The sequence below is a fragment of the Halichondria panicea genome, chromosome 5 (assembly GCF_963675165.1).
Source record: "Halichondria panicea chromosome 5, odHalPani1.1, whole genome shotgun sequence".
In the NCBI taxonomy this organism is placed as follows: domain Eukaryota; kingdom Metazoa; phylum Porifera; class Demospongiae; order Suberitida; family Halichondriidae; genus Halichondria; species Halichondria panicea.
The window spans coordinates 1975653-1999166 of NC_087381.1; the positions used below are offsets into that span (position 1 = coordinate 1975653).

At 41.2% G+C, this 23514-nt stretch overlaps 3 protein-coding genes across 4 annotated transcripts in view; all 3 read right to left on the minus strand.

Annotated features, from left to right (window-relative positions):
* The window catches only part of LOC135336414 (uncharacterized), a 38751-nt gene extending 29655 nt beyond the window's left edge, over window positions 1-9096 (minus strand). Inside the window, exons 1-16 of the mRNA XM_064532178.1 lie at window positions 8567-9096; window positions 8132-8510; window positions 7934-8016; window positions 5903-6031; window positions 4396-5796; window positions 4059-4208; window positions 3624-3830; window positions 3322-3456; window positions 2991-3191; window positions 2671-2805; window positions 2224-2436; window positions 1903-2043; window positions 1261-1494; window positions 896-1033; window positions 380-571; window positions 50-226 (exon numbers count right to left, since the gene is read on the minus strand). Coding sequence (XP_064388248.1) covers window positions 50-226; window positions 380-571; window positions 896-1033; window positions 1261-1494; window positions 1903-2043; window positions 2224-2436; window positions 2671-2805; window positions 2991-3191; window positions 3322-3456; window positions 3624-3830; window positions 4059-4208; window positions 4396-5796; window positions 5903-6031; window positions 7934-8016; window positions 8132-8133 — 3538 coding nt within the window. The 5' untranslated portion in view covers window positions 8134-8510; window positions 8567-9096. The remainder of the gene's footprint in view (window positions 1-49; window positions 227-379; window positions 572-895; window positions 1034-1260; window positions 1495-1902; window positions 2044-2223; window positions 2437-2670; window positions 2806-2990; window positions 3192-3321; window positions 3457-3623; window positions 3831-4058; window positions 4209-4395; window positions 5797-5902; window positions 6032-7933; window positions 8017-8131; window positions 8511-8566) is intronic.
* A 1771-nt stretch (window positions 9097-10867) lies between these two features.
* On the minus strand, window positions 10868-15761 carry LOC135336352 (CUB and sushi domain-containing protein 2-like). Its single transcript, XM_064532115.1, has 13 exons — window positions 15743-15761; window positions 15386-15565; window positions 15116-15298; window positions 14789-14920; window positions 14461-14643; window positions 14076-14252; window positions 12807-12968; window positions 12600-12722; window positions 11957-12226; window positions 11595-11870; window positions 11482-11534; window positions 11161-11430; window positions 10868-11017 (listed from the first exon to the last, which is right to left on the minus strand). Exons 1-11 carry the CDS (start codon window positions 15759-15761, stop codon window positions 11518-11520), a joined length of 1722 nt encoding a protein of 573 aa, XP_064388185.1. The 3' UTR covers window positions 10868-11017; window positions 11161-11430; window positions 11482-11517.
* LOC135336419 (uncharacterized) overlaps window positions 15733-23514 on the minus strand; it is a 38451-nt gene continuing 30669 nt past the window's right edge. The window contains exons 14-23 of one of the 2 annotated variants that reach the window (XM_064532194.1): window positions 22499-22690; window positions 22166-22342; window positions 21735-21917; window positions 21423-21596; window positions 20931-21104; window positions 20158-20373; window positions 19808-20023; window positions 18205-18390; window positions 17906-18079; window positions 15733-16720 (exon numbers count right to left, since the gene is read on the minus strand). In XM_064532194.1, the coding sequence (XP_064388264.1) occupies window positions 16497-16720; window positions 17906-18079; window positions 18205-18390; window positions 19808-20023; window positions 20158-20373; window positions 20931-21104; window positions 21423-21596; window positions 21735-21917; window positions 22166-22342; window positions 22499-22690 (1916 nt within the window). In that variant the 3' untranslated portion in view covers window positions 15733-16496. Of the gene's footprint in view, window positions 16721-17905; window positions 18080-18204; window positions 18391-19807; window positions 20024-20157; window positions 20374-20592; window positions 20635-20930; window positions 21105-21422; window positions 21597-21734; window positions 21918-22165; window positions 22343-22498; window positions 22691-23514 lie in introns of those variants that run through there. The other variant, XM_064532200.1, reaches the window with a different exon arrangement.

Sequence of the window (23514 nt, forward strand, 5' to 3'; positions counted from 1 at the left end):
GTTAAACCGAATCAGAGCTCGACTGTAGTCACACGCCATTAGCACAGACCTTCACAAGTCGGTGCCTCTGGGGTCCATAGTCGATCATTCCCACAGACACGAGCAGGAGAGCCGGTCAAAAGCAGTCCATCGTCACACGAATAGGAAGCCAGATTACCGACTGTGGTACCAGAAGGTGTGGCCACATTGCCATTAGAGGGCGAGGGGAGGGGACCACAGTTGGGTGCTAAACAATGGGAACAAAAGCCTGAGGTTTCAAACTTTATAAGTTGTTACTCATGCATGCATGCACTGAAGCTTAGGACTACGCAATAAAAATAACAATAGCCATTTTGAAACCACTAATTAAGATCGATGCTGCTATAAGAGTCCCTCTTACCATCTGTGTCTAGTAAGGTGACAGTGGCAGTGCTTATTTCCAGGAAAACATCATCTCCAGCTGTGAGTGTGACGTTGAATAGTTCGGATGATTCTGGTGTGGTATCTTGTGTGAGCTCGATTGTTAGAGGTACACTCCAAACTCCAGGGAACAGCATTAGGGAACCACTCGTACCAGTAACATCATTGCCATCTGTATGTGTGGTTGGTTGTACATGCTATAGTATACTGATGATCGACAAGCAGAAAATGCCTTGGGGAGGTTTTTACAATCAATCAATTGTACAGCGCTTACTTACTGTTTAATAGATTATGTATTAGGGCAATAAAATAGTGTGCCAGCATATGCAAGTACGAGGCCAGTCAGCATAATTATAATTATGGACTGTTTGATACAATTATGATATCAAGAGTCTGAGAGCCACAACAATTAAGTTAATGTTATCGACTGTTGCAAGCCACAAAACTTGTACTTATGACACACAGAAGCGTTTGCTATTCTAATCTCTACATATACCTTGTGTGTTCCTTTCATCAACAGTGTAACCGACAATGACTGGGTCGGGGTTAGCGCCATTGCTATTGACAACAAGAACAGCTGTTCCAGCCTCCTCCACCGTGGTGAAGCTACTCTGGGAAAATCCAACTCGAGCAACTGCAGAGGAGAGAGAATTATCAAATGATCTGTTTCTCCTTCTCCAGCTAGGAGAGGAGGCAAAACTAGTGAAGAAAAAATGAAATACAACGAATGAAGAGATAAAATTAGGGGGAAATGAGGTAAATCAAACCTACTGTACTATAATTATACAATTTAACAGAACTTAAACCACTGTGCTGTTTTGTATCATCTCTACTTCACGCTGACATTTCATATATACACACCCTGTCTTGAATCATTGTCTTCAATCTGAAACTCAATAGTAGAAGTTTCGATGGTGACTCTGTCAGGAACTCCAGACAACAGAGACAGCTGCACTCCAAACCTCTCGTTTATTTCTCCCTCAAACACTCCATCGTCATTAACTACAATGAGTCCTTCAAAGATTGGTGATAGTGACGAAAGTGTAACCGGCTCATTTAAAGCAGCCACATAGTCCTCCAAATTTGAGTCTCCACCTGCATGGTGAGAATTAAGCAAGTAAAAATAACAAGTACCGTATATCGAGCAAATTAATGCGTAGTCAATTATTTTGAGAATGACACTGTATACATGTATACCAGCCCTCTCTCTTTTGTGAGTATTTAATTTTCAATTTATGCGAAAACTCGCAATTCAAAGTTTCACCTTCGAAATTCAGTATAATTATTAATATTCAGCTGCTCCACACAAATTTTGTATGTAGAGCAATTCAATTACAAGCTAGTTTAAACGCTACTCTAGATTTATTAGTACAGAGCCTGTAACCACAAGTATTACGCCAAGCTTGATACAATTATAATTATCAGCTGAAATGTTTGCAGTAAAATAGTGTGTAGCAATGAATATCTGAGGACAAAATTATATACCAGTAAGCTGTGCAGTACCTGTGGCGTTGATGTTGTATGTAGAGTACACTAGATCCACTGGTATCCCTAGTTCACCAGAGAGCAGTCTGATATTGAACCGAGCACTGCCTCCTCCCTCCCGAATAACACTCCTCACATCTTCAAGCACAATCACAGCAGCTGGAGAGATAAAATGTATATAGCATTTCGGGGTGTAATAATTAGTCTATCCAAAACCTAAAAGCACCCTCTATATATGCACAGATACTAAACCAAGTCATCAAACCAACCTTGCTCCAATTTGTGGATCTTATGCTGGTTATCTATACCCACAAAATAAACATCAAAGCATTAACTTACTATCTAAGTCATTGATGGTGATCTGAGCCACGTCTCTTCCAATGACAATATTCCCACTGGCAGGGTCTTGTTGGGAGGTTGTCAAGCCGATAGAAAATGTCTCGTCTCTCTCAACTAGACCATCGGGAATGATCATTATCATTATTGGTACCGACGAGGGACCATCGGGACTGAACACGACTCTCTGATTGATGCCAATATAGTCTATATTCTCTGAGGAGATCAAGAGAAGAGACATAATTATTAAAAGCTACAAAAATGGTGCCAATAGCTGAAAAGCCTACTGGTTTAACAATAATTATAGTGGTATAGTCTCGAGGACAATGCATGGCATCCACATACTTATAAACTTTTAATATATATTCGGTCACATCATTACAATAGAGTATATGTACCCACGCTCTATTAGGACATCAATGAACATAAGAGTAGATATCCAGTATATACCTATTGCAGATCCACTCTGGCTTATCAGCTGCAATTCAACAGTTCTGTCGAGGACACCATACTCCAACGACACTTGTACAACAGAATCTGACTCGTTTGTGGAGTATGTTGCTTGTAGGAAACTGAACACAGCAACTGAAGTGAAGTAATGACATACAGCTTGTATACTGTCGTGAAGCCACCAATAACAGAATTTAGCCTACAACATGCATGCTGAATAAAATACAGTAGTTAATCAAATGTATAGCTCATACTATTCCATCTGTTTTACATGCTCTACTGAAATATTGCTCGTCGTGTGAATGCATGCGAGATCTCACCATCATCATCAGTGATAGTAACCATGGCAGCTGCGTCTATTACATTCACAGGAAACATTCCATCTAGGGCCTCAATCCGAAGACTTAACTGCTCCACATTCTCCACAACTTCATCATTCATAATGAGCAGTGTTCCCTCGTACTGCAGCTCCTCAATGGCAAAGGTAATCACTTCATCAATGCTCTGATAGTCCCTACCAGCTGTGGGTGAGGCGGGAATGCATTACGGAGGTATCTGTAAACTTGATGAGCACTGATATAAATTATAGATAAAATCTGTCTCCACAACTTGAAGGCTATATATAATAGGGAATAGTGATGTAATGCTCACCAATTGCCGAGTCATCAATAGTGAAGAGTCTGACACTGACGTCACCCACTGCCCCTTGAGTCTTGTCAAGCGTGAACCTGACCACTCCCCCCTCCACCTCATTCAGTGACACCGCAGAGAAACTCACATTCATTACTGCCAGTAAATACAGACCCCTTTATAATTTGGTGTGTACAAAATCTTAATTGCTATACGAATGAAAAAGTAGGTATATTAGTGAGGATAGATAACAGATTAAGATTGAAATTATCGTTAGTATTTATAAGTTCTGCTGACATACTATAATTATCACATGAACATACCAGGCAAATCAGGGTCTCGATCATTGATCATCACGGTAGCAACTGCCGGAGACTGAATGTACACTCCGGGGGAGGCAGACAGGAACACTTGAAATGATTCCGTTGCCTCAGGGAAGACATCGTTGATCAGTGGGATAGTTATCTGGGCTTGATCTACACCTCGTGCAAATGTCACATTCTCTTCAGTATGCACAAAGTCAACACCGGCTGAGATAGAGACAAAATTGAATGATTGCACTATAAATACAGTGATTGGTTTCATCTTGCTTGTTTGACACTATAGAAACTATAATTATCAAAATGTACTGAACAAATAAAATATTATCATAACTGACTGTACAGCACAGTGTTTTGTTATCTAAAATGCAAATAGCTTAGAGGGGTAATTTCTTTCCAGCGCTATTATACGCACATCTCTATTAGCATAGCCCTCACCAATAGCAGCATTATCTTCAACCAGCTGAGATGTTTTTAGTTTGACAACAATTTCCGAATCCAGATCCCCCTCCCTCATTACGGTCACGTTTACGGAGCTATTATTCTCGAATGCAGTGAACATACTGGATGTTAAAGAAACAGCTGGCACTGTGGATAGATTGAAAAAAACCGTGAAAGAGTATGAGGAATTTTACGTATACTTTACAACACAAAACAGTATTACAAAAAGACTTTAGGGATTACCCACTGCTATATTTCGATCCCAAATTGCTTCTTAAGACGATTCCTACAATTTAGGTACAGCATCTGCTTAAATCTCATTTACTTAACTCACATGCAATAGGCCTTTGGGTCATTCCTGCGAAGTAACCGTAGCCCACTCTAAATTCGTACCAGTACACAATCGCATTGATACTCATGTTGTCAACGTGGCGTAGTATCGGAGAGTCGCTAACACCTTCAACAAATATCGAGTAAGCACAGATTTCTTCACTATCAGGACATGGAATTGACGTTATTTCGCCGCTTGAAATTTCCATATCGTTAAGACGAATTCCAGATGGTAATGTATCAACTGGAAATAAAATATTCAAAAAGTAAGACCCAATCTGATCTTTAGTACCGACAGAACTTCTAAACGAGTGGGTGTTGTAGCGACTGCGATACTGCTCCACAGGGGGCACGACAATCATGAACGGATCACTAAGAAACACGCCATCTAAAGTACTTGACATAGAAAACTGAACGAGTAGAATCGGTTGACTCGACATAAAATAGCATGAACTGTCGGAAGATATAACAAACTGACTCATCTCTCCCTTGTCTAGAGAAATAGACATTGATTCGTCGTTAGTGCATCCAATTTGAACATTCGTATTATCCCTCGAGGCTACAATTTTGAAAGTGTCACCAGACCTCCTGTTAGCCAGAGGAGCAGTGATGAATTGCTTGCCCCAGGTAGCAGTGGGTGGTATCTGCTCATTCATATGATCACAATAGCTGATATTGCTGGGAACAGTTCCACACTCGTGACCACTAAAGAACGCAATCGGTTTGTCGGAGACGACTCTTGAACCTGACAAATCTTCATCACTTCCTAAATATAGAGTTTGAATTCTCTTAGCAATGTTAATAGTTACTGGCTGACCAGCTTCTATCTCCCCTTTAGGGACTTGATCCTTTAAATCATCAGCAAATAGATCAACATTTTGAGTTAAAGTGATTTGCAATGTAGTATCATCTTCAGTAGTTACAATCACCAACGCACTTCTTCCTTCAATGTCTAGAAACTCGCTGGCTTGGGGATCGTCGTCTTCATAATCATCTTGCCGTTCTATCTGCGAAATTGGCACTGACACAGCATAATACTCGTAACCGTCGCTAGGGTGATGCACACAAGGAAGAACTTTGAAAGCATCTGAGGATTGGAATTCTTCAGCGAGAGCTATCACTGACATAGCTTCACCATCTTTAGAGTAAATATAGACACCTTTGTCTCTCTCTTCGGGGCTCCGGAGATTAATTTTGTCGGCTGGAAAGCCAAATTCAATTGGAGTGGAGTATGTTTCGATTTTACGATCATCCAAGGGAGATTGTACAAAGACAGTGACTTGTTGGTTAGTTACAGAGTTGACAGCAAACCGAACTTTGTTGATGCTGGAGCTGGACCCTGGATTGAAGTTGCCGAAGAAACCAATGGAGAAAGAGTTGCCTTCAGTTGTGAAACTTTCCTCACCTGTATAGAGAATAATTTAGACCCAATAATGAAATATGAAGGTGTAAAAGTATTATGCACGTGTGCAATACAACATTTACAATGAGGGCATCAAATCAAGTCTTACTGTAGCAGTTAGAGCATTGAGAACCCTCTCTATAAGACAACCCTCCACCAGGGACACAGCAGCCGGACAAAGTGGCAGGGAATCCATCAACCTCATCACCATGGCAATCGAGCGAGGACAAACAAGATTCTGCGAGAATCAGTTGGAGGAATTAATTGAAATACAGTGTGTATATAGAGTGTAGTAGGAGACTTAACGATAATCAATAGATTACTGTTGACAATATAGTGCAGCATATCTAGCAGGGGGCTTGAGTACCACCTGGCCTCACATGCAGACATGCAACAATGAAACTAATCTATAGCTATCAGCACTAGAGAAGATGGAAATGGTCGAACCAGCCAGGTGTGGACAAGGCAAAAAAACCGTGCAACAAGTGTAATTCAACAACTCACTCGTGATCAAACCACAACGATTGTCCCCATAAATCAAAAACCAGAAAGTTATCAAAGGTCTAGCTATACTGCACAGCTCTATCCTATCATATTCTATACTAGCCTCGATCCCAGGCCGATCCGTCTCCAATTGAACGCTAGGTCGCCTACTAGGCCTGGTATTGATTGTATTTGGGCGTGATCTGGGCGTGGTTTTTTAATAAATTGACTCCGGTACAACAAAAAATGAATCCTCCAACAGTGGTCTTCAACAACAGCCTCTGGGGCAGTATACAGCAGGAAATACTTCCCAGAAGACACTTCTTTGGCAGTGGCAACCAAATTTTTGTCGATTCCTTTATTGCTACTGAGCTACTGAGGATGGCAGCAGAAACACCTCTATTGTTTAGACTCCTGCCTGGTCAATTATGAGTCTCATGATGAGAGATACAAGGGGAGAGACAATTAACAAGAACAACACTTTTGTCAACAGGAGGAGCCTTGGTCCTACCTAGCTTGTAGTCCATTAAAAAGGGTAGCAACTGATATAGCAGAGAGACTTGCCATACCCCGTTGGGAACCAGATAAACACGTCCCTTCCCTCAAACAGGAGCTTGAGAGCCTGGGCCTGTTCTGCCATGAGAGTGAGGCCATCTTGCTTCAAACAAACAACGCGTTGCATGCATGCCATAGCTAGCTAGCTATAAATTGAGAACATGACACGGAGCTACATTACTGTAAGTTTTACGGGAGTAAAATGCCTCTACGTACACCTTTAGTATTACAGAAAAAAAGCAGGAAACAAAATGTGAAGAATCTCTGCTTTAGTTTCCGGTTCCTGCCACGCCCAGATACAATCAATACCAGGCCGTATTTTTCAACTTCGTTCTATTAAAAAAAAATCGGCCTGGGACCGAGGCTAATTCTATACTTGCAGGTTTTTATTATTACTAAGTTGTGACCACGCCCAATTTAGCATGCAAACATAATTCATGGGCGTTGGACTTCTGTAAGAGGTGAACCCAAAATTTAAAACTTTAAGTACCTCTCTGCTTTACTTTCTAGAAACACCCCTACATGGTTGAGTCTCCTACTATACTATACCAAAGCGCTAAGCAAAGTAGATCGACACTTTTGATTGTGATAAAATAAGACGCATGCTTCCAAAATGCTTCCAAAATGCTATTATTCAGAGGTCAGTTTGCATCATTGTTGATTACAGTGGTGCCTCTTATTATGCAAATACAATGAACACAATGCTCTTATAGTACACATGAAGCTCCTTACGACCAGAATGAGGCTACAGCTGCATGTGTTAAAAATTCAATTTATTTAGATGCTCCATTGCAATGTTCTAACAATCATGAAACTACTTTAGAGCTTCTTACTAATTACCCCGTATCACAACACTGTATGTTGTGGTGGGTTTAAAGTGGGCGGACGTCCATTAGCATAATGTAGTAGTACAACACCTCAATCCATTATGGAGCCTGACAATTGCACCAGATGGTTACAGGTTCGTGGTTGCAACAGTTTTGTTTTTTTGTGCACCAGCTAGTATAATGTTACAGCTATTCAATGTACACACATGACTATGCTCACAATAATAGCTATAAGGCTTAAATCTCATTTAGCCCTGTTTCATCAAAAGACTCACGTTGCGCATGACCTGTAGAGCTTAATGCCAGCATACAGATGACAATCACCAGCATCTTTGAGACTGAAGAAATCATCATTCTCCTGTGCAAATTAGATCTATAGTCTCAGATATAATTATATGAGGACAGAAAATTAATAGTAAATATTTCTAGTTGGCTGGTTAAAATCTTAAATACTTCGCAGTACATTCACTTACATTCAGTTCTAGATTCATTCATTAGTACTGCACACTCCTGCACTGCACAGACTAAAGACCTGCCTGGAGTCAGCTTTTATAGAGCAATGCGGCTATACTTCGACGCAAGACTGACATAACTAGTGTTCAAGCTGGCGCTGTGCTAATGCCTCTCGCCATGTTTTTGCTTTCGCTCAAAAGTATTAGAGTGTTATCTATAATGAATTTTATATTAAAGTTAGCTTATCTATATAAAGTCACTGAGAAGAAAAGACTTATTTACATGCATCTATTGTTGTTATTTATTGTATTATGTGGCTTACCAGGACCTCAAGAAAGAAGAAAATTGATTCTTCCAGGATCTGTAGTTCAGTGTATATAATATCTAAGAAGAAAAGACCTGTGTACATGCATATTGTTATCTATATTGTTATATGGTAGTGTTTTGTGGCTTACCAGGCCCTCAAGACAAAGATGATTCTGCCAGGATAATCTGGATCTGGATCTTGGATATCACACATGGGGAATGAGCACGCATGCGCATTACATCCACAGGAATAATTAAAGGGTGTGTCCAAAGAGATCAATTTCACAAATGGCTACTGCTAGCTAGCTGTTTTAACAGATATTTTCTGAGTATTGTAGCTAACAAAAAGCTAGCGCTTTAGTGCAAGGCTAACTCATATGTTGAATAGAAAGTTTGTGCGGACAGATGATGCTATGAAAGATTCTGAAGAGACTGCAACAGCCTTCAATGTGAGTCAAACTAGCCATAACTCGAGAAAGAAGCTTTAGTTTGCTAATCCACGAATCAAAATCCAAGAGAACGTGGCTAGAAGCCTATAGAAGCTGTTAGTTTTCGTCGCATTGCAACCGTTGAGCAGTTATAGCTGGAATACACACACACACACACAGACAGACAGACACACACACAGTCAGCTTTACCGTATCCCTCGTGCGGCTACGCCTCGAGGCATAATTATTATTGTGTATAGCGCGAAATTTTCAAAAACTACTAATCCACAAAATCCGCGAAAATTAAGCACCTCGAAAATTTCGCGCTATAAGAACACAAAAAATTGAGTGCTGTGTACGATTATAGGCCTCCATTTGACCATAATCATGCTCATGCAGCCATGCATGCAGTGATCATGAGGTTGTTGTGCTCATAGTATAGTACCAATGAATCAGTTTGCATATCAGTAATCTCTCGAGTTGAGTGACTCAATATGAGCTACATATACGTAGTACATTATAATAATTAATTATCAGTAACTCGTATGGAGGTTCTCTAACTACTTGATGTTGGAGAGGCGTCCTTTATCGTAGGCACACTAAAGTTTGCACATGTCACATGCAATGCACTTCACATGCATGGTATTTATAATGCGGATTACTCAAAAGGCATGAATCAACCATAATTATACTCAGAAACAGATCAACAATTATACCACTTTTGTACATTTCATATACGTGCATATACACAATGACACAATGCAATGAACATAATGTACAAACAGTATGACTGTGTGTTTGTTCATATACTTCAACCAATAGACAGAGTTGCAGCATCAGAGACGACTGATCCCGCACTGTTGGTCACAACAACTGTGTAATCTCCAGCATCGCCAGACTCAACATTGATAATCTGCAGGGTGGATGAATTGGATCCTTCGATGTCTCCGTCGACGTCAGTGAGAGCGTTCCCGCCAGGACCAAACCACTGGTAGCTCAATCCTTCACCAGAGGCTTCCACGGTGAATGTGGCAGTTCCACCCGCTTTCGCAGTATTCACATCGCTCGGCTGTACGTCAATTGCAGGACCTGTACACAAAGGCAAGTAAAGCATGAACATGCACGCCCGCCACACAGACACAAACTGAGCCGTAAGAATATAGGCATGTTTCAAATCTCACCAATAGACAGACTTGCAGCATCAGAGGTGACTGATCCCACACTGTTGGTCACAACGACCGTGTAGTCTCCCGCATCGCCAGGCTCAGCGTTGAAAACTGTCAACGTTCCTGAAGTGGACCCCTCAATCTCTCCGTCACTGTCAGTCAGAGCCACTCCACCAGGACCATAGGTCAGTCCTGCACCAGAGGCCTCCACGGTGAATGAGGCACTTCCGCCTTGCTCGACACCCACACTCTCTGGTTGGGTCTCAATTTCAGGGGCTACATAGAGTGAGTATGAAACGATCAGCAATTGAACACTCAGCATTACTTGTTTGGCACAAACAATGGAAGGGATTCACCACCGAGTCGACCATAATCAACTGGACCGCTCACCCACTTTTTAGAGGCTCAACTGCTACGCTGCTATCAGCGGTGCACACACATGCAGTTACGTTGAGGAGGATTGAACTTAGTTTACACTCTATAATTGTAGTTTACACGGCCATGACGTACGTACTACAAACAAGGGGAACGACACATTCACTATAATATACTAAAATGTTTAACGCATGCTGCCCACACCCACTTAATTTGGTACGAACTCAAGAAACGGCTCGGCCAGGGTGAATATACATTTACCTGTGGTTGTGATTGTAATGGTTGACGTGAAACCAGCTCCATCCGCTGGATCGGTTGCACTGATGACAATGGTCTGGCTTCCTGAAGCTCCAGCAACAGACACAAAGAACGGGAATTGTCCACCTGCATGCAAACAGAAACAATGCGTCAATCACACGAGACCAACAAACGATGGATGAAGGCATGCAGCAGAGACACCAAAACTCACATCCTTCTGTTACTGATGAATCATTGAAGCTGCACTCAAAGTCCAAGCCGTCGAGATCCCTACTTGACGTGCAGCTCACACTCACTTGCTGAGACTCAGCGAGGAACTCGGCACTGCAGTTCAGGATCAGAGGAGCAAGTGTGGGACCTTGGGTAGGTTGAGCTGCATGTGTGGAAAGGGGAACGTTTGACTAGCACACACTGACTATTATTATATCCTTCCGAAAACCACACGTATAATTACACACTAGCAAGAATATAATTGCACTTGAACCGTATAAAAATAGGCATGTTTCAATCTCTCACCAATAGACAGAGTTGCAGCATCAGAGACGACTGATCCCGCACTGTTGGTCGCAACGACTGTGTAGTCTCCCGCATCGCCAGAGTCAACATTGATAATTCGAAGAGTGGCTGTAGCGGACCCCTCAACCTTTTTGTCTCTGTTAGTCAAAGCGTTCCCACCAGGACCAAACCACTGGTAGGTCAGTGCTAATCCAGAGGCTTTTACAGTGAACGTGGCAGTTCCACCTGCTTCCACATTGACATTGTTTGGTTGTACATCAATTTTAGGCCCTGTTCAAATTAAATGCCTGCCATGTACACAAACAAATCAGATGAACTCACAAATAGAAATTTCCACACTCTCTGGTTGAGACCTAATCACAGGAGAGCTTCGCCTGAATCCGATATTTGCACATAATAAATAACCTTGCACCGTAAAGATATGGTAATCTCACCAATAGACAGAGTTGCAGCATCAGAGACGACTGATCCCGCACTGTTGGTCACAACGACTGTGTAATCTCCAGCATCGCCAGACTCAACATTGATGATTTGCAGGGTGGATGAATTGGATCCTTCGATGTCTCCGTCAACGTCAGTGAGAGCGTCCCTACCAGGACCAAACCACTGGTAGCTCAACAGTCCTTCACCAGAGGCTTCCATGGTGAATGTGGCAGTTCCACCCGCTTCCGCAGTATTCACATCACTCGGTTGTACATCAATTGCAGGACCTGTACACAAAGGCAAGTAAAGCATGAACATGCCCGTCACACAGACACAAACTGAGCCAAGAATATAGGCATGTTTCAAATCTCACCAATAGACAAACTTGCAGCATCAGAGGTGACTGATCCCGCACTGTTGGTCACAACGACCGTGTAGTCTCCCGCATCGCCAGGCTCAGCGTTGAAAACTGTCAACGTTCCTGAAGTGGACCCCTCAATCTCTCCGTCACTGTCAGTCAGAGCCACTCCGCCAGGACCAAACCACTGGTAGGTCAGTCCTGCACCAGAGGCCTCCACGGTGAATGAGGCACTTCCGCCTTGCTCGACACCCACACTCTCTGGTTGGGTCTCAATTTCAGGGGCTACATAGAGTGAGTAGTGAAACGATCAGCACTGAACTCAGCATTGCTTGTTTAGCACGAACAATGGAAGGGATTAACCACCGAGTCGACCATAATCAACTGGACCGCTCACCCACTTTTTAGAGGCTCAACGTGCTATGCTGCTATCAGCGGTGCACATGCACACATGCAGTTACGTTGAGGAGGATCGAGCTTAGTTTACACTCTATAATTGTAGTTTACACGGCCATGACGTACGTACTACGATAAACACAAACAAGGGGAATGACACTTTCACTATACTAAAAAGTTTAACGCATGCTCACATGCACGCATGCACTCAATTTGTACTAACTCAAGAAACAGCTTGGCCAGGGTGTATATACTAATTTACCTGTGATTGTGATTGTAATGTTTGACGTGAAACCCGCTCCATCAGCTGAATCAGTTGCACTGATGACAATGGTATGGCTTCCTGAAGCTCCAGTGACAGACACAAAGAATGGGAATTGTCCACCTGCATCCAAACAGAAACAATGCATCAATCACACGAGACCAACAAACGATGGATGAAGGCATGCAGCAGAGACAGCAAACTCACATCCTTCTGTTACTGATTCATTATTGAAGCTGCACTCAAAATCCAAGCCGTCAAGGTCCCTACTTGACGTGCAGCTCACACTCACTTGCTGAGACTCAGCGAGAAACTCGGCACTGCAGTTCAGGATCAGAGGAGCAAGTGTGGGACCTTGGGTGGGTTGAGCTGAATGTGTGGAAAGGGGAATATTTGCAAAACATAATTATACTCTTATAGGAACTTTAATACTATAATTATAATTATATGCTATACTGAATGCTATGTGTACAATCAACAAAGCAAATAATCAAGCTAGGATATAAACTTTCCTGGAAGGAGCTGAATGATTATGCAGATTTAATTTTCGTGGACAAGTCAGCCTTTTGGCGCATACTTGCGATACAATATTCGAGGATATAATTTGAGAAATGTTATACCCTCATAACAATAATTATTATACCCGTAACAATTAGGGACAATGCACATGTATTGCTTAGCAATCAAAATGCAGGTTGAATCTACGCATGTCAACCAGAAGGATGTGTAGCAGCAAAATTGATTTTCTCTCAGTTGAAGACGAGTTTAAGAAAACGGCTAAAAATCAAAAAAACAAATAGAACACCATGCAGGAGAGCTTGCGAATTAGGCAAAGATTTTGTAGAGAACAGAAAAGAAGAAAAAAAACGTTGCAACCAGCAATCCGTTTTGAAAATGCGTGTGTTTGTTTTCTATCATGCTCCAGTGTATCAGAAGAGGAAACGTGCGCCGCTATAGCAGAATAAAATTGTGACAACCGTTTTGAAGCCAAAACGACATACAAGAGCCTGAAGAGGCTTAAATGGTGGTGCAGTACACTTCTACATGTGCAATATTCCGCTTTCCCAATCCCAACACTGATGCCTGTTCGATGCATTAAAGTGACTGCTAAACTGAACACTGATAACTTCCTGACCCTCAGCCTCATGTAGCGAAAAGTGATACAGAGCAGCATCAGAAAACATGAAAAGAGACTGATAAACATTGCATTGTATAACTATTTAAAGTGTGTAAATTATTGTTCTCTCACTGCATGCTGAACACATTTCATTCAAAATAAAAAGCACTTCCTAGTGTGCATAACAAGCGATAATGAAAATTATTTGCACACTTGGTGATGAGTCGCAATTTGAATGTAAAATGCTGATGTAACCACTTATTAAAAAGCAATAATAATAGACTGCTAGTACTACACGCGTATGGAAAGATAGAACATGTAGATCTTTTTATACAACCAGTGCTCAACAATTATTCAACCTTCACAAGTGGGTGCCTCTGGGATCCATAGTGCATTATTCCTGCACACACGAACAGTAGAGCCAGTTAAAACCAGTCCCTCGGCACACGAGTAAAGAGCTACATTACCGGCTGTGGTACCAGAGGGTGTGGCCACATTCCCATTAGGGGGTGGGGAGAGGAGACCACAGTCAGGAACTACATGGTGGATACAGTGAATTATTCTATCATTTGAGACATATAATTACGCCAACATGTTCCAATTGCATGATAAGCATAAAAATAATTTTAGTAGCAGAGGAAGTGTCGACACTCTATACAGTGGTTTACCGTTAGTCTAGCTATAATCAGGTTCAAGACATTAATTATAATAAGTACACAGTTGATATAGTATTGTTTGCCCTACCTGCTCTCAGACAGACAGGTGCAATCAGAGTCCATCCTCTATTAGTGGTACAGGTACGAGTGATTGATCCGGTCAGAATGAACCCTTCGTCACAGGTGTACGTTGCCACACTTCCTTCATTGACATCGTCGGACAAAGATAGATCTCCATTGACAAGGTCTGGTAATTGCCCACAAGTTGGAACTGTCGAATGAAGTTTGACATAATTATAAACTATAATAAAGGACAGAGTGACTGCTATATACCATAATAATATTCACTAATCATTTAACGTGCTGACCTCAACATGAAGGTATATCTTCTGGAGTCCACAATCCGCTATTGTCACAGAATCGAATAGAAAAACCATTCAAAACCAGTCCATTATCACACGAGTAGGAACCAAAGTTACCAGTAGTGGTGCCAGAAGGTGTGACCACGCTCCCATTGGTAGGTGGGGAGAGGGGACCACAGTCAGCAACTGCATTGTGAGTTATGAAAGCATTGTTATAAGTATTGTTGATCTGAATAGAGACACCATAGTATCAGCATTGGTATAATTATGGTGTCACTCCATAATACACTAGGGGGCTGTTCACACAAGTCTACTAAAATAGACTATATAATTTATGTACATAATCATAAAATTATGGTATTAGGGAATTATTTTCCCTACCTGCTCTCAGACAGACAGGTGCAATCAGAGTCCATCCTCCATTAGTGGTACAGGTACGAGTGATTGATCCTGTCAGATTGAACCCTGTGTCACAGGTGTACGTTGCCACACTACCTTCATTGACATTGTCGGACAAAGATAGATCTCCATTGACAAGCTCTGGTAATTGCCCACAAGTTGGAACTGTCGAGAAGTTTGAACATAATTATAAACGGACAGAGTGACTGCTATATACCATAATAATATTCACTAATCATTTAATGTGCTAACCTCCACATGAAGGTATATCTTCTGGAGTCCACAATCCGCTATTGTCACAGAATCGAATAGAAAAACCATTTAAAACCAGTCCATTATCACACGAGTAGGAACCTAAGTTACCAGTACTGGTGCCAGAAGGTGTGACCACGCTCCCATTGGTAGGTGGGGAGAGGGGACCACAGTCAGAAACTGCATTGTGAGTTATGAAAACATTATTATAAGCATTGTTGATCTGCTGCTTTTCAATAGCTTAATTAAAACGCCATAGTAGCAGCATTGGTAAGGTGTCACTCTATATACTAGGGGGCTGTTCACACAAGTCTACTAAAATTTGGTATTATTTTCCCTACCTGCTATCAGACAGACAGGTGCAATCAGAGTCCATCCTCCATTAGTGGTACAGGTACGATATATAGACTGTGTTCCAGATCCATCTACCATGCAGCTTCCATCCACCACATCATTCCATGCAGGTCACCAGTACGGTCCGTAAATGTTACTACGCATGGATGGACTGTGTGTACCTGTGCTCAAGACTCCATGTATTAGGAACATCAATTCAGTACAAATCACATGATTATATATGCCCGCACATTCCAAAATATAAATATATATAGGGATTGCATGGTCATCACTCCATGCACCAGTAAAAATTGCATGGTATGTTGGCGCATGGACGGGAAAACATGGAAAACTACCAGTACATGTGATTGACGTTGTAACGGATTGGAGTTATGCTCTCGTCTGATTTCTTCAAACATAATTATATCTGGACATCACCTTGAGATACATTCCAAGCAACATAGCTTTATAGCCAACAAGAGTGCTGCACTGGTCTACATAAATATTGAATGACTACTCACCTTCGAAGTACTCATATCTCTATCAAGATGGCTATAATTATACTATACTCCAACTATTCCTATAGTACAGACGGTGGGTCGAACTCCATGGACGTTACTCTTTCACTAGCTTGCGTCACACTATAATACACTAACAATCTTTCAATTATAGGATCATTAATTTACTCGTTGTACTAATTCGCCAATTTTTCAGAATTTTCATTGCAGAGAAAAAACTGTCTTCTCACAAATGCTTTGAAAATCAATAAATAGGCTGTTCACTTATGGACACAGGTTGGTGCAGAACCACCCCACACTCCTATAGCATCCATCCCATCATCGTCATTGCAATTCCTTAGCTGAATTGTAAAAGATGAAGCAAACGCAAATCCTTCATCGCAAGTGTAAGTGGCCAGAGTTCCAATATCATAATTGAGTGCACTGCCGGGACTGTACGTGATGAATCCGTTGGCAATTAGTTGGAGGGGAGGACATTGAATCGCTGCAACCATGGATACACACCATTGCATATAATAAACTAGCTGGAGTAAAGAATTGATAATCTGACACAATTGACGTTCAGACACTCGGAAACAAATGAAAAATATTATTTTGCACCGGCCATCTATCTGGTTAAGTATAAAATATAATAATTTGAAAGAATTGATAAACTATTTGATATTATGCAAGATTAGACAAAAAATTAATCATTGGACACAGTGAGCTCTTATCTTGGTGTAGAGGGATTCTAGACAGGCTAGACAAATTAGCTAGAGACAGGCTCCTAGCTATAGGCAACAACAACTAGTTACAGACAAATTGACTTCACAGTGTAGCTTAACCAAATTCTTAGATCGAGGAGCAAAACATCAACTGACAATACAGGGTAAAACCATAGATAGAGTAGAAGAGGGATTGGAAACGGAAGTGATTCACGTGATGTTTTACAATGAAGTCTACGTAGTGGCTCTGGGACCATCCGTGTATCTCTTCATAACTCCCGCAAAATCCCGGGAAACTTATTGTGTCCAAAGCATACATCTCAGAGCTACCCCCATTAGCCCCCTGATAGTAGGTATCAATTGGAAACAAAGAAAATATAATCTCGATTGTCGTGAAGTAGCTAGAAGTACACAGAGCACTTTTTCATGCTTGTGTTCCTATAGTACCTTTGATATAGCTAAGGCTTTGTAACTAAATAGTGTCATGTGTCCCAAATGGCCTCAAGTATTAGAGAAAGTTGATGTTTAGCAGCAGAACTGCTCGTGGACTTCTTACAGAGAGCAAAACAATTCTCATGAATTATTCATGTTTAGCCCTCGTGTTAAAAAGTAAGCCTCGATTAAAACCGCGGAGATACACGGATGGTACTTCGAGGGTACTTCCGTTTCCAATCCCTCTTCTACTCTATCTATGGTAAAACGAAGTTAAAGTGAAATTAAGGTGAAGTGAGGCAAAAAAGGTAAACAAAACCTTAAATACGTGGAGCGGGGCCCCAGAGGCTCGCACAAAAACAAAGGGAGGAAGTGGAGCACTAACAATGAGAATTGTTAGAAAAGAGTGATATCAACATCAACATCAAATCATGGTTAGGTATAGTAGTAAATATTATAAGGTGTTAATAAGGTTCTAATAAATGTTAATTTTAAGGTACATTGAGCGTGAACACCTAATAAATCTTACGTACGTGTACACTCAGGAGGCTGGCCAGACCATATCCCTCCAGCTAGACACACTTGTGTCGCAGATCCTCGCAGAATGAAACCAGGATTACAGCTATGAGTTATCGCCACAGCATTCAAATCAGCATCATATGTAATAGCTGTATTTGAATTGGGTGACGGTAGTGGACATAGCACCGCTGTAAAGGATATATAATTATGTCTGGTGAATTATTAAGATAAATACATGAATTTATATAAGTTTTGACATGACATTAAAATGAAATTGTAGGTCATGTTAATTCAATAATTAAAGTTAACGAACATTTGCACACAGGAATCAGGAGAGACCATCTCCCCGTGTCCAAACACACTCGAGTATAAGAACCAAACAGAAGGAAACCAGTATTACAGCTATGAAAAGCCACTGTATCAACATCAAAATCAGCGTTCGTATCCAGATCATATGTAATAGCTCCGTTTGGAATGGGTGCCAGTGCTGGACATTGACCTGTAAAAGAGAGAAAAGAGTGTGCAACACAGCTGATAATTATAACACGCACACTTTGTACTGTGGCGAGAATACAACAGCAAAGATCAGTGGCGGATCAAGGATTCTTGTCAGGGGGGTGGCTCACGCGGGACAAGGACTCTGCATTTCAGGTCCTTAGAAAAAGGTCGTCACTTTTACAAAACAGTCAGCATGCGCATTAGGACATTATACATCTTAAGGTCAGCACTTCTTAGCGACAGTCAGCATGCACTGGGGGTTTAGAGCCTTTACTTCACAAACAGAGTTTCACAGGACTTAATTAGGAGAAATAATAATAAAATTAATAAGTGAATAATTATAAAAGCTTGTAATAAAGTTGCTAACTGGTTCCTTATGCCTCCCACTCACTTATATTCATGGATCAACCACTGTGAGGTCAGGGGGTGCTTGAGCACCCTCTACTACCTGCTAGATCCGCCCATGAATCGACTAGAACATCGCAAACAGTTGGTTCGATTACACACAATACAATCATGTTGCTAAGCATGTACGAGATAACATAATTACATGCATAAGTTGCGTTCAAAACAATTAAAGCTGCATGTATAGTACAGGATAATATAAATACAATAATATTTTTTCAATGAATCTTCTGTATATAATTAAGGGCTGCTGTTCTCAGGCAGTGCATGTCCTCAAAAGTCACATTTGTGCTATATGCATGCTTATAGTACTAGCTACTAGCTTACTAACCATCCATTACCACCAGCCAAAGCATTTTACGAACACAATCAGCACAGAAACAAAATCATCCACAACTTGAACAAAAATGTTGCTAATGCATGGGTGCAATAAAAAAAGCACACCTTTTAAGAAAAAAGATTCTAAGAAAAAATATGTCACTGTCTGGTTTTATGCCATACTATCTTAGATCTCATTTGAGTGTATTTAGCAGGGAACTATGGGTGGAGCTAGCTAGGACTATGTCCATCAAACTGAGGTGGAGGAACAGGGTTGACTTGAATAGAGACCACAGACTTAGTAGAGACACAGAGATGCCAACTTCAGATATTAGTTTTCAAAAGAATAATGATGCAGTTGCTAGGTTGGCTGTTTATATAGGTTGACTGTTGCTAAGCTAGTGCATTTCTAGTAGCCAATAGGTTTTGGGATCTAAATCAGTTAGAACATGTGCATTCGGTATCTATGGTTAACCATAATATAGATATTCAAGGAAAAGGGATGGGAAATGGATCACAGGATCGCAAATTAGTATGAGAGTTCGGTGCATGGTGTAGTATTGGAGATGAATCTGTTAGTTAATTTGGCGGTTTTTAATTTAGTAAATTTGCCAATTTTTCGGAATTTTCATTGCAGAGAAAAAACCGTCTTCTCACAAATGCTTTGAAAATCAATAAATAGGCTGTTCACTTACGGACACAGGTTGGTGCAGAACCACCCCACACTCCTATAGCATCCATCCCATCATCGTCATTGCAATTCCTTAGCTGAATTGTAAGAGCTGAAGCAAACGTAAACCCTTCATCGCAAGTGTAAGTGGCCAGAGTTTCAATATCATAATCAGGTGTATTGTCGGGACTGTACATGATGAATCCGTTGGCAATTGGTTGGAGGGGAGGACATTGAATCACTGCAACATGGATACAAGAAATGATATGGTCTGAGTGTGTATTGTATATACGTAGCTCAAATGGCATTTACATCAAGGGTCTCAATAACAGCAAATGCTAATTACTATATTGGCAAACTAGGCTGTTCACTTACGGACACAGGTTGGTGCAGAACCACCCCACACTCCTATAGCATCCATCCCATCATCGTCATTGCAATTCCTTAGCTGAATTGTAAGAGATGAAGCAAACGCAAATCCTTCATCGCAAGTGTAAGTGGCCAGAGTTCCAATATCATAATCGGGTGTATTGTCGGGATTGTACGTGATAAATCCGTTGGCAATTAGTTGGAGGGGAGGGCATTCAATCGCTGCAACCATGGATACACACCATTGCATATAATAAACTAGCTGGAGTAAAGAATTGATAATCTGACACAATTGACGTTCAGACACTCGGAAACAAATGAAAAATATTGTTTTGCACCGGCCATCTGGTTAAGCATAAATATAATAATTTGAAAGAATTGATAAACTATTTGATATTATGCAAGATTAGATAAAAAATTTAATCATTGGACACAGCCTACCATTTCTTCTGGAGGGGATTTGCTAAGAGTTGCGTAGTAATTCTGTAATAAGGAGAACTATGAAAACCTCAAGTTAGAGTTGCTATTGCAGCAAGGGTTTCTGTTGAGGCACTCGCTGATCATTATTCGGACAGGATTCAAAGGTAAACGTATAGGGTTACATAGAGATAGGCTATTAATCGAGGTAATTTACCATACCCATGAGCAACGGACTATGTGCTCCGGACACACCCAGTTGAAGGTCATATTATACATGTACAGCTATGAAACTCAGATATAGAGAATGTGGTAGTAAATTTACTGAAATTGTATAAACCTTCTTATTGATTGATCTTCACCTTCGCAAGTGGGTGCCTCTGGGGTCCAGAGTCCATCATTCCTGCACACACGAACAGTAGAGCCAGTTAAAACCAGTCCCTCGGCACACGAGTAGAAAGCTCCATTACCGACTGAGGTACCAGAGGGTGTGGCCACATTGCCATTGGGGGGTGATGGGAGGGGACCACAGTCAACTGTAATTAGTCCAGTCAACACATAATTGTAGTAAAATAATCATGCATACAGCAGTGTTACTGTAGCTAGCCTGTGATACAAATTCTCTTTCTGAGACAAACGAGTGCTGCTAAAAAATTTTAAATCACGTTATTGCACCAATGAAATTAAATGTATGGCCGTTTAAAAGTACTCTATTAAACGCTATGTCCCCTTTTGAGTTCTGCATGGTGGTCCAAATTCATGATTTTTGCTTCTGAAGGGAAATGTAACTGGTCTCAGAGTTGCTTAAATTGATCCTCCATTGCTACTGTCACAGTAGTCGAGTTACCACTGACCTTCACAAGTTGGCGTGTCTGGGGCCCATAGTCCATTATTGCCACAGGATCGAACAGTAGAACCAATAAAAACTAGCCCCTCGTTACACGAGTAGGAAGCCACATTACCAACTGTTGTACCAGAGGGTGTGGCCACATTGCCATTGGGGGGTCGGGAGAGAGGACCACAATCAACTGTAGGTAGATAACTAAAAGTTAGCATACTTGTTGTCAACCACATGCATATAGCATTAATTAAGCTATAAAATGACCACATAACTTCCGGGGTAAAACTCAACGCAAATAGACTTTTAGCTATGTGCTACAACATACTTATTCTGAGACAGACTGGTGCTGCTGGAGTCCACCCTCCATCACTGGTACAGGTACGAGTGGCTGATCCAGTCAGAGTGAACCCTGTGTCACAGGTGTACATTGCCACACTTCCTTCACTGACACCACTGGACAGAGACAGAGCTCCATTGACAGGCCTAGACAGTTGGCCACATTTTGGAACTGTGAAAAGAAGTGCGAATGGAAAAATAAATCATAGCAATAAATTTTGAAATCTGAAGAATGATTGGCATCCCTTTAGGGTAAGTATTTCATAAAATCGTTGAATTTTGACTCTAATAAAGGCGACCTAGCATATTCAATAGATTCTGTTACAACAATAATTCAACGCTTGTTACAATAAAAGAAAACGTAGCTGCTTCTGAAATTCCTTATATTATCCTCTGCAGTCAAAAGTTCATGCTACTGACCTTCACAAGTTGGCATGTCTGGTACCCATAGTCCGTTGTTGCCACAGGATCGAATAGTGGAGCCAATCAAAACTAGTCCCTCGTCACACAAGTAAGAAGCCACGTTACCAACAGTGGTACCAGAGGGTGTGGCCACATTGCCATTGGAGGGCGAGGAGAGGGGACCACAGTTGGTTACTAAGCAATGGAGAACAAAAGCGGTTAACATTCTGAGGTGCCAATATCAGCTCTTCAATATTGTTTTTAATGCATGCACTGAAGGAAGAATAGAACTACACAATAAAAATAACAATGGCCATGCATTCAATTAAGCTGCTGTAAATTCTCTCTTACCATCTGTGTCTAGTATGGTGACGATGGCAGTGCTTATTTCCAGGGAAACATCATCTCCAGCTGTGAGTGTGACGTTGAACAGTTCGGATGATTCTGGTGTGGTGTCTTGTATGAGCTCAATTGTTAGAGGTACACTCCAAACTCCAGGGAACAGCATTAGGGAACCACTGGTACCAGTGACATCATTGCCATCTGTATGTGTGGTTGGTTGTACATGGCACAATAGTTTGGATCGATACCAACTAATTAACAACCAAAAATTACAATCAAAACAATATTCAACTGTACTGTGTTTATTTAACCCTTCATACGTCACGGGGCACGATTGTGCCCTGCAGCAGCGGTAGCTATTACTGTATTGTGGGTACTTTTCGTGTGGTAAAAATTTCGTTCAACTCGAAAACATGGATTTTAATTTCTGCACTGCATTGATTGCATTTCGGTAAGTGCGTTTTGTGGAGGTCAGCTTGCCCACGAAAATTACCCGCTATATACAGTACTAAAATCTATTGGAGACTCAGGAGTGAAATCTGTAGCTAAGGCATTTTACTGCACATTGTTACTAGGGAATACACTAGAGTGCAACCTCACTATGCATATAATCATCACACTCTGATCCAGTATCAGAAGTAGCTTGGCGGAGGTATAATGATCGAAATGTCACGAATAGTCTATTTAAGAACCATTGTCTAGCTTATGAGCAGAACGCTTGAAATAGGGCCTTCTGAGCTGTAGAATGAAGCTCAAGCTAGTGTCCTCAGTACAATCTAAAACCAACTTTGAGTCAAAGCGTTACAGTCTGCAACAACCAGAGACACTAGTTCGATTGAGCAGTGTCCGTCGTCATCCTTTTTTCCCGCCAAAATCTCAAAGTGACCTGATTAGAGCCTCGCTTTGCTCGGAATTATTACATTGTCAGCAGTGGGTGAGGCTACAAGAATTTTGCAAAACTAGCAAAAACTCATCGTGAACTAACCGTGGTTTGATCCTACTCGAGAAAAGAAACCCTCTTGTGC